General features: G+C 35.0%; 1 protein-coding gene across 2 annotated transcripts in view; it reads left to right on the forward strand.

Moving 5' to 3' along the window:
* Positions 1-11,925, forward strand: part of GRID1 (glutamate ionotropic receptor delta type subunit 1) — a 1,152,573-nt gene that overhangs the window by 869,786 nt on the left and 270,862 nt on the right. For both annotated transcript variants that reach the window (XM_001363901.3, XM_056797312.1), the window contains one exon: positions 8,493-8,663. In XM_001363901.3, coding sequence (XP_001363938.1) covers positions 8,493-8,663 — 171 coding nt within the window. The remainder of the gene's footprint in view (positions 1-8,492; positions 8,664-11,925) is intronic.

An 11,925-nucleotide genomic window follows, 5' to 3' on the forward strand; every position in this document is an offset into this window, starting at 1 on the left:
GCCAAGAAAAGACACATTGACTTTAAATATGAATCCATATTTGGCATTCTGAAAATGCCTTTCCATTACAGGAGACTATCCTCTTGGCTACTTACTTGAAATGGAAATAGGAAAAGTGAAATTATAAAGTGTTTGAAGATTGTTTCCTTTCCTGGTCCAACTTTCTCCCCCAGGACTAAAAGCTGCTATGGTCCCTCCTTCTCCATTTCCTTCATTTAACATGAAAATCCCTCTATCTTATACCCTGAAGTCAAGAATCACTGTTTCATTCAAGTTACTTTGGAAATAGTGCTGGATTTAGAGTCAGAAGGTCTGAGTTCAAATGTTGGCCGTGTTACTCAATATATATTTGACTTTAAACAATTTAACAGAACATGGTTGAGCCATACATTTCTCATTTGTAAGATAAAGAAGGGTTAGACTAGAAGACTTTTAGGATCTCTTTCAGCTCTATGTCCATGAATGGGTACATTCCAAAAGATACCTGGCCAAATAATCAAATAAATACATTCAATTCTTCCCATATTAAAATAATCAACAAGCAGCAATAGAAGCAGCATCATCGTCACCATTGTCACCATAATCATCATTATTATTATCAATATCTTGGTCTGGTTTTCTGATTCTCCCTCTCTCTCTCCTTCTCCCTTCCTCCCTCCTTCCCTCCTCTCTCTCTCCCCCTTTCTTCTCTCTCTCTCCCCATCTGTCTCCTTTCTCTCTCCTCTCTGCCTCCCCCCCCCCCCTCTCTCTCTCTCTCTCTCTCTCTCTCTCTCTCTCTATATATATATATATATATATATATATATATATGTGTGTGTGTGTGTGTGTGTGTGTGTGTGTGGGTGTTTGTGTGTGTGTGTGTATGTGTGTGTGTGATATTCCTAATTTAATTCATACAATCATATCCTTCCAATTCAAATAAAAGCAATGTTGCATAGTGGATAAAGAGCTGGCTTTGAAGACATTAGGAACAGGATTATATTCCTCTTCTTTGACAAATTCTATTGTGATCCTGGGAAAGCTACTTAACCTGTCAGTGATCTAAGAAAATGTGATCAGTGACTAAGTTCCAGAGAAAGCTCTATTGAGCAATGGGAGAGGAATTTCCTCAGAATTTCTCAGAAATTCCTCAGAAATCTACCTACATGAATGAAATCACAGGTTCAAGTCTTGTCCAGTTTAAAAGATTGTATATTATGGCCAAGATAAGCTTCTTAAGGCATAGGTCTGAGCATACCAGAGCTCTAGAACCTTCAAGAACTCCTCATTGCCATCACATATACTATGGATTTCCCCCCTTTGGCATGTAGACCCTCCACATCATGGATCTATTTGATTTATGCTTTCTAACTCTATTTTATTGATTCTGCACTGTCATCCTACCTTTCCAGTCTCATTTCATACAACTCTGTTCTTCACCTTCTGTATTATAGGCAAAGTTTTTAGTAAGGATTCTCCTCTCATTCCCTTCTACCTTCCCCTCTGGGGTGTTATAAGTATCTGGGCACTTGATTTCTCTGCATCTCAGTTTCCTCATCTATAAAAAGAAGATGTTATACCTTACTGCCTTCAAAGTCCTATAGTCCCCCTGCTTCTGCCTTGTGGGAAGCTTTCTTTTCTTTCAAATGCTGTTTTACCTATTGCCTCTTTCAGGAAGATTTCCTTGATTCCCTCCTCTCCCTGCAAAATCTCCTCTCCTACCTCACAGTTTCCTAGATCAAATTGCCTGGATTCTTTTATCCCAGGATCTTTTTCTCCATGTCTTTATCATATTTATTTGACATCATGCTTAAACTCTCTTATTAGATTACCATTACTAAAATGTAATAATAAGAATGCTATTAGATTATAGCTTTCTGCATCCTAGGGTCTTTGTGATTTTTACTATGCCTTGCCCAACAAAGACAGTTAAGAATTTTTTAAATTGAATTCTACTATTACTTCCCTCTCCCATTTAAGACCTCCTTTCCTTATTTCTCTTCCCCCTATTGATTGTTTTTAATTTATTTTGTTTGTGCCATGTTTGTACATAGCTATTTGTATGTTGTCTCCCTTTCTTTGTTGCTTAAGATAAAGGGCTGTCTTTTGCTTTTCTTTTCATTCCCAGTGCTTAGCCCAATGTTTGACACAAAATAGGTGCTTAAAATGTTTGTTGACTGATCTCCAAGACCTCCTTTCTCATTATTCTTTAATTATCTAGATCAATGCTTTTTTAAAAAATGTAGACAGCTGTCTAGTGCTCCACCCCCTAATGATGTTATTCAGTCATTTTCCATCTTGTCTTACTCCATTTGGGATTTTTTTTTGCGAAGATACTGGAGTGATTTGCCATTTTCTTCTCCAACTCATTTTATAGATGAGGAAACTGTGTCAAAAAGGGTTAAATGACTTGTCCAGCTTCATAGAACTAGTAAGTATCTGATTTTCAAATTCAAGATAATAAGTTTTCCTAACTTTGAGCCCAGAACTCTATCCCCTAGCTGCCAGATCATCTATAACTTATACTGTTAGTATCCTGATATACAATGAGGTTAGCACAGTTCATGCTACATACACACAAACACTTTCTAAATGTTTATTGACAGTTTAATGGAGATGGTCATTTTCATGTGAAAAAAAAAGTATCCTAGGGCTTCATGACTCCAAGGCTGGCTCTCTGAGCCCACACGATACTTCTGTTCTGATTTGAATTTCTCCTTTTCTTTCTGAGATTTATGGTCCGGTTACCAGTTTTTTGTCAACAGAATTTCAGGTAACACTGTCTATACAAAGACTCCTATGATCCCTCAGTCTCTTACAACCATTCCATTTCAAAACTACCTCTTTATATCTTATAGCTCAAATATAAAGTCCAGAATGGCATATATATATTTTTTGTCATTGATTCACCAATACCTTCACACCTATAGGGTCTTTAGCAGATGCTTATCTTTGATCATTGGACTGGATTGAGTTGAATAGACACCAAAGTAAATCAGTTAAGTAAAATTATTTATTCATTAAAAAAAGAGAAAATAAGGAATTCTTTAAAAATGGTTAATTTCAAATGCAATTCAAATGTGAAATTCTTTCACTAAAGATATCATGCTAGTGCAGACAACTTCTGAACCTGAATTTTCATTCTGGGTTTCTAGTATTAAGCAGTTATTTGGCCATGAACTATTTCACTTGGTCTATCTCAAACTGATGTTTCCTCATCTATAAAATCAACATATTAAACTTCCAAAGCAAGGAAGCACATTGAAGTTAATGGAGAGAGCCAAGGATTTGGAATTAAGAAAATTTAGGTTCAAATCCTATTAGAAGATGTGTGACTGGCCAGGTAACTCAAAGTCTTTGTGCAGAAACTTATTCAGCTATAAATTAAGGTTTCTTCTCATTCTAACCATGATTCTTTGTCTAGAAAATAAACCTCTGTCTCTGGAATTCTTCTATAAATATAAAGCTATCTATTAGTTTAGTTCCCATCATGCATAATAGCCATTTTAACTCCCAAAGGTTACAACTAGTTTTGAGCTGGACTGAAATTGATAACATTTTTATGAGTTCTGGTAGTATTGCCATTTATTAGCGGCACCATATTATTTTGAGAGAAGGAAGAGTTAGGGAGGAAGGGAGAGGAGAAGGGGGTAAATAATAATAGCAGCTCTGGAGAATGGAAGATGAGGGTTCAAATTCTCTGCATCCTATATAATATCAGTGAGGTTTTTGACAAGCAATAGCTTTCCATTTTTCCAAGTAACTCTGTAAAATATAAGTTGCAAGAGAGTTATTAATTGTGCTTATCATTAGATATACATATATGGATACATATGTAAATATATATTTTATATATGATTATTACATATATATAATATACCTGTACACATATATGACCTACATATGAACATATAAATGATTATTTATACTTTATTTATATGTTCAAGCATATATGTTCATACCTACAAGTCTATCTATCCAACTAGCTCTATATAAAGTCAGTAGGAAGGAGGTCTAGACCGGTTACTTCCTTGTTATAGGAGATATTTTTCTATATTTCTTTCAAAGTTGACATTTCAATATAGTCATAGAATCTCAGATCTTGAGGAGTCTCTGAAAACTATTGCATATACTATGTACAAGAAAAAAAAAGAAACCTTCATTTTCTTGAATACCTTAAGTGATGAAGAACTCACTACCTACCAAGGCAAATTGTTCCAATTTGGAATAACAGATTTCTAGAAAGATTTTTGTTAATGATTTGGTAATATCTGTGATGATCATGACAACAATAACAATGGTATTAGGCTTGTGATTTCATTGGTCCTTGGATCTCTTATTGAAAAAAATCCTTCTACCAGTGAAGATCAGCATCTTTTCTATAACTGATAGTCTTAATGAGTTGTTTAATAATATTATGTAACAAGTTATATTTCTATCCACTTTCTAAAAGTTACTCTGATATTACTGTGCACACATGTGTGTGTTTATTAACCAGATGTATGAACTGGGTCACACATTTATTCTTCTGTCCTATAAGAGAGCATTATTGCATCCAGGATGGAGAACTAGCCTTGTAATCAGAAAGATATGAGTTCAAGTCCCCATCCCTCACCAAAACAGACTTTGGGACCTTTGACAAGTCATTTAACTTTTAGCTGGCCTGGGTAATTTTAAATTGAAGAGCAAGTACCAATTTATATTGTTCAGGCAAGTCCTGATTGCCAGATATTCTTAAAGAATTAAATCATAGGTCCAGTAAGGACACTCCTATCACTCCCTGCATACATGTACACATCATCATCAGAGTAATCTTCAAAAATAATCAACCAAAATCATTCCTAGAAATTTGAGTTGCTCTGTACTGGAGAGATTTACGTTGAAGGTAATGGGTTCTTCATCACTGTAACTTTTCAAAAGAAGGTTAGGTAATAACTTTAAGTATTGTGAAAATATAATTAGGATTATTTATTAAGTAGATGTTGGATTGTATGGACTCTGAGGTCTCCTTTGGCACTGAGAGTCTGTTATCTAGTGGAAATGCTTACTTATGTAAGCAACCCTATTAGGCCCTTGGTAAAACTGGATAACCAGGCACAGAGTTTATATTCTGTAAGTTATTAGTTAAGGAAAGAGAATATCCATATAAGCATAGATATTTCCATCAATAAATGACTTGTTTACATTCTGGGTAAAAGTAAGAATTGTACTTTAAGGTGAATTTCTGCATTCCCAGAGTTCTTCTCTGCTTAACATTTCAAAGGAGATATGAACAGAAGCAAGTTTCCTTGGCTTTAGTTTGTTCCTGGAAATGGCTTAGGCCAGATGCAGCGACTGTGAATCTGCTCTGCTTCCTACTTTTTCCTTTCAATTCCCCATCTCTCTCTCTCTTTTTTCTGTGTTTCTGTCTTTGTTCTGTCCTGTCTCTGTCTCTCTATCTCTGTTTATCTTTCTCTGTCTCTCTCTCCATCTGTCTTACACACACATGTGTGCACACACACACACACGTACGCACTTGGTTCCAAAAATGGTATGCCCATTGGGCTCCTCTAAGTTTAATATTGTATCAAAACACCAAAGGAATTTGAGGAAACCTGGATTAGTTGATAATATATTAATCTTGGAGCAAGGCAATTCATTTATTATTGAGCAAATTGATGAAAATCAATTAAGGACTAATTTTTGTAAGACACTTTGCTAAGCACTGAAGGTGGAAAGGTATAAATATAAGAAGTAAGACAGTCCTCAAGAAGCTTACATTTAATAAGGGAAGACATGTCTTATCAAGGAATGGCATCTAGAGAGAATATTTTTTGTCTAGAAACCTACAGAGGAGATGAAGGGCATCATAGTTGATATGTGTTTTTCCAAAAGTTTTATCCAGTTTTATCCACTGATAGCTTAGCAGCATTGATTTAATCACTATCCTTAGAACAAGAAGTAGAAATCATGGTGGCAGAGGGAAGTATTGAATTGTGAATTTATTGGAGAAGGTGAGATGAGGAGGAATGAAAATGGCTGAAATTCATCATGATAGGTCTGGGGATCCAAGGCAGAGTAAATTCTCACTAATCAGGAGCATCCAGTATTTGGGTGGGAACTAGAGTAAAGAGTTGGAGATCAGGATGGAGTGCAAGTCATACAAGGTGGCATGTCATGAATATGGCTAGAATGAAGAAGACTTGCAGTCAAATCCTGCCCATGATGCTTAGTGGCTGTGTCACCCTGGGAACGTATCCTGACTACTCTGTACCCCTAGCCAACTTTTTAAGCAAGAAGCTATCAGAGAAGTTTGGAGGAATCTGCATCAGAGAAAAAAATTCCAAATCAAGAATTTCCTGCATTGAGGAAGTCATGTGCAGGAAAGAAAAACAATAACAAGAATAATATTTATATAGCACTTATATATGATAGATTTGGTGCTGAGCACTTTATAATTATTACATAATTTGATCCTACAATAACACTGGTTGTGGGTGCTGTTATTATTCTCAATTTACAGATGAGGAAACTGAAATAGACAAATTTACATGACATTCAGGGGTTCACATGGCTAGTAAGTGCCTGAAAGTAGATTGGAATTCAGGTTTTCTTGACTCCATGTGTTGTATACATTGAATCACCAGTCATTAAACACTTATGGGTGTGTGTGTGTGAGGGAGTATCTATATATGTGAGGAGGAGTTTACTAAGCATTAGCAGAAACTTTGCAACCTGGTGGACAATTTCAGAAAGAATTTTCATCTTTATCCTTAATGTACTTCTAATTTTCTCAACAGAGTGACCTTATAATGGAAGCAATTTTGAAAATTTCATTTAATTTTCAGAAATTTATTTTTGTTTCTTTCTCACATCCCACCCCATTGGGGGAAAAAGAAAAAAAAATCCTCATGACAAATAGGCATAGTCAAGCAAAACATTTTCCCTCATATGACATACCTGAACAATTCTCCTTCTCTATTCTCAGTTCATTATCTTTCCATTAGGAGGTATATGACAGGCATGATCATTGGTCCTCTGGTATCATGGATGATCATTGTATTGATCACAATTCTTATAATTTCATAGTTTGTTTTTATACTGTTAATGTATAAATTGTTCTATGTATTTCATTTTTCATCAATTGGCACACTTCGAAATTATCCATTTTGTTTAACAAAACAAATAAAAGTACAACATAAAATCATCAGTTTTAATAATATTGATGTCAGATAAAACCTTCTGATTCTTTTCAATTCACTCTGCATCAGTTCAAACAATTCTTTCCATTCTTTAAAAATCACTCATTTCCTCATTTATTACATAATGAAATTCTCCACAGCCCATTTCACCACAGAACACTTAGTTTCCAATTTGGGGCCACTGCAAAAGAACTGTGATGATGATTTTTACATATAGAACCCTTCCTCCTTTATTTTTTATATTTTTTGAGTGATGACCAAGAATTGGTATAGGTTGATTAAAGGGAATGTATTATTAGGAACATTTTGTGTAAAATTCCAAGGTCATAAAATGCAAATGTATATAGGTTTAAAACATAACTTCTCCAATATTTGTCATTATATTATTTTGCCTTCTTTTGAGAATTTGATTGGTTTGATTTGGAACCTCAGAGTTGACTTACTTCATTTGTTTAATTTTTGGAAATTTGAAACATGTTTTTTTATTTGGATAGAGATGGTCTGGGATTTTTACCTTGAGAATTGCCTGTTCAAATCCTTATTCTACTTACCAAGTGGAGAATTAATTTTTTGAGGTTTTTAAGTTTTTTCCATGGTTACATGATTCTTGTCTCCCTTCCCTTTCCCTTCCAACCTCCTAGAGTTAAAAAGGAATTCCCCCTGGGTTATACATATTTTATCACACAAAACCTATTTCTATAGTATTCATTTTTGTAATAGAGTAATCTTTTAAAACAAAACCCCAAATCATATGCCCATATAAACAAGTGACAAATAGGTTTTCTTCTAAATTTCCACTCCCACATTTCTTTTTCTAGATGTGGATAGCACTTTTTTCTCATAAGTCCCTTAGAATTGTCCTGGATCCTTGCACTGCTTTTAGTAGCAAAGTCAATTAAATTTGTTTTTCCCACAATGTTTCAGTTACTATATGTAATATTCTCCTGATTCTTCTAATTTCATTCCACATCAGTTCACGTAGATCTTTCCAGTTATAGAAATTCATCTATTGATCATTCCTTATGGCACAATAGTATTCTATCACCATTATATAACATGATTTGTTGAGCCACTTAGGGAATGACTTTTTTTAAGGGATTCACTTGTTTATATATCATGGAAATTAGATCCTAATCAAAATTTTCTCCTATAGAGGCTCTGTCAAATGGGATGGCATGATGTTGGAAGAGGAGGGGAGTATTCATGAAGCAAGTATTGAGTTGATGCTTCTTAATTAAGTCAGTAGTCCCCTTTTGGTCGAGTACTAACTTTCACTTGAGAACAAAAAAACAAAAACCAAAACATATGTTGAGATATGTCTTTCTTTCCCAGGAAATTAGTGACCCAGAAATATTGGAGCTTGTGCACAGTGCATTAGGAAGAATGACTGTGGTTCGACAGATCTTCCCATCTGCAAAGGATAACCAGAAGTGCACAAGAAACAACCACCGTATCTCTTCATTGCTTTGTGATCCACAGGAAGGCTATCTCCAAATGTTGCAGGTCAGTACCTGGCTCTTAGTAATGTCTTTATCCCTAGGAAGCTCATACAGTGTCTTTGACAAACTTGGAGAAAATCCAAGGTCAAGGACTGACATGGATATGAATATCACAAATCTAAGAAATAATAAATTTTGATCCCAATAGCATCATAGCATAACAGGTAGAATAAAAGTCTTAAAAAGAGGAAGATCTGGTTTCATGTCTCTTCTTTGACAAATCTTAGCTCTGTGAGCAAGGGCAAGCTCCTAATCCTCTCATTCTTTAAGCATTATCCTAGGAAATTGTCTACTATTTTATGACAACAGGACTGGTTGAATTGTGCATGGATCAATGACATTCACCATTCATTTGTGATCACAGTCCCCTCCCTTCTCTGCCCCCTGCCATGACATTAACAGAACTCTCCATTATTGGTGCATAATTTCATAGTGTACCATTGTCCACTCTATTTAATTAAAAAATTCCATTGACTCAAATTGTGTACTTTTGATAAATGAAAAAGCATTCATCATTAAACTCTTATTATGTAGCAAGTACTATATGCAAAGTGCTGAAAGTATGGGAAAAGACAAAGATAATCTCTAACCTCAATAAACTTATGTTCTAAAAGTAGGAGGGCACACATAGGGAAATGGAAGTCAGGAAGGATATTTGGCTTCTATAATGTTAATAAGTTGATCATTAGGGCTACAAGGGAGTAGATTAGCAATGCTCCCAACAGCAGTGGTATGACTGATGTATTTATGTACCTTCCAGGTATAATGTTATCTATATCTATATATGTATATACATATACATATATATGAAATCAGCAGACAATTCTGTCATTTAGAAGATTAGGAAATAGAAGCCCGATGTTCAACTGGATCAGTTACACCTAACTCTCTGACCCCATTTGGAGTTTTCTTAGCAAAGATACTGGAATAGTTTACTATTTTCTTCTCCATCTCATTTTGTAGTTGAGGAAACTGAGGTAAACAGTGTTAAGTGATTTGCCTAGAAACACACAACTAGTAAGTGACTAAGGACAGATTTGAATTAATGAAAATGACTATCCATTGATCCACTTAATTGCCCCAATAAAAGCCCACCACAATATACTTAAATGGGATATGATTTTCTCCAATCAGTTTCTCCTTTGATACCCAATCATGTTATGAAGGTAATTCTGAGATGTCAAAAATCATTCCAGTTATAGATACTCCCTGGCAGGTCTTCCCAAGTGTGAATTGTATTAAGTTTGGACTAAGAGGTGGTCTGTGCATCTTTCAGGTGAGAACCAGCATCATTAAGTTTGAATGATGGTCCTGCAGGAGATTATTTTTGAGTGGTGGGGAGAAACTCACAAAGACTTTACTGAATCTGGAGAAGTCACAAACTATAGATGGGGGAAGGGGTGAGGAGAATACTATTGAGAATACAGACTTCCAAATAAATGTCAGCACTTGGAAACTGGTCCAAGTGGCTTTCATGCAACTGACATTGCTATCTGAATGACAACCACCAGAGACAGTTCAGACACTAGTATGCCATACAACTAAAGATTTGATCCAATTGGGACAATACTAATGTATTTCCTCCATCTGAAATGTAGAGAGAGACAGAAAGAGACACACAAAGATACTGAGACAGAAAAAAAAAAAACAAAGACAGACACAGAGAAAGAGACAGAGATATAGAAACAAAGAGAGAAAAATAAATAGAAACAAAAACATAATTTACTTTTAATTAAATAAACAGAAAAAAAAAAACACCTTCCCAATGCTCTTTTTATGATAAAGTGAAGCCATCTTAATTCCTTCGGTGACCACTTTTCTATGTTTTCTATGGCAGTAGCTAAGAGATTATGTGTGTGTGTGTGTGTGTGTGTGTGTGTGTGTACATACATGTGTTTCCCAGGGATGAGGTGAATATTCAATTATTTTCTATCTAGTCTAAGTTTGAATATGTATGATTTAATCCAACTTCAAATGATTTTTCGCCTGTGTTACCTCATTACCTTCAATGAATGAATAAATGAATTTAATGAATGAATGAAAAATCATACTTTTGCAATGCACTGTGTTATGTTCTGAAGATGCAAATAGGTTCTAATGAACCTATTTAGGTTCTATTGATGGAGACAACATATATAGAAGATTAGTAAACATGATACATAACTTAATTTGGAAAGTAACATAGATAGTGAGTAAGACCAAGTAGATTAATACACTCCATCATGCAACAATGACAAAGTTGCTGTGAGCATGATACATGGTTCCAGAATTGGAAAGATAGGAGAAGAGAATGAAGTGAAGTGGGATAATTGTGGGGGAAAATCAAGTTAATTAAATGAAAGAGTATGGAGAAAAGGGATTTAAGTGAATCTTAGAAGATGATGATGGTTCATCATGGCATCAGACAGAGGAGTAAGAACCAACAGAATAGAAGAGAAATTAAAGTCCCTTGGCTCTTTCTTCATTTATGAAATGTACTGGTCAGATTAGACCTTTTCTGAGGACCCTTCCCATTCTTTAAAATCAAATGATATCACCAGTTAACTTTGACAGTGAGAGATTGATGGTGGGTCAGGGACTGATCTAAAAGATAACGAATATTATTTATGGCAAAACTCAGCAAGGGGGTAGCATGAGAATTCTATAAATCTAATTTCTACCATGTTACCAAATGCACTGGAGGAGTTAAGAACATCCCCAAACAACATTTATTTGTTGTAGTCTTTCTTTCTTTCTTTCTTTCTTTCTTCTTTCTTTCTTTCTTTCTTTCTTTCTTTTCTTTCTTTCTTTCTTTCTTTCTTTTTTCTTTCTTTCTTTCTTTCTTTCTTTCTTCTTTCTTTCTTTCTTTCTTTCTTTCTTTCTTTCTTCCTTTCTTTCTTCTTTCTTTCTTTCTTTCTTCTTTCTTCCTTCCTTCCTTCCTTCCTTCCTCTTCCCTTCCTTCCTTCCTTCCTTTCTTCCTTCCTTCCTTCTTCTTCCTTCCTTTCTTTCTTTCTTTCTTTCTTTCTTTCTTTCTTTCTTTCTTTCTTTCTTCTTTCTTTCTTTCTTTCTTTCTTCTTTCTTTCTTTCTTTCCTTTCTTCCTTTCTTCCTTTCTTCCTTTCTTCCTTTCTTCCTTTCTTCTTTCCTTCTTTCTTCCTTTCTTCCTTTCTTCCTTTCTTCCTTCTTCCTTTCTTCCTTCCTTCCTTCTCCTTCCTTCCTTTCCTTCCTTCTTCCTTCCTTCCTTCCTTCCTTTTCCTTTCTTCTTCCTTCCTTTCTTCCTTCCTTTCTT

Source organism: Monodelphis domestica, chromosome 1 (genome assembly GCF_027887165.1).
Source record: "Monodelphis domestica isolate mMonDom1 chromosome 1, mMonDom1.pri, whole genome shotgun sequence".
Taxonomy (NCBI): Eukaryota; Metazoa; Chordata; class Mammalia; order Didelphimorphia; family Didelphidae; genus Monodelphis; species Monodelphis domestica.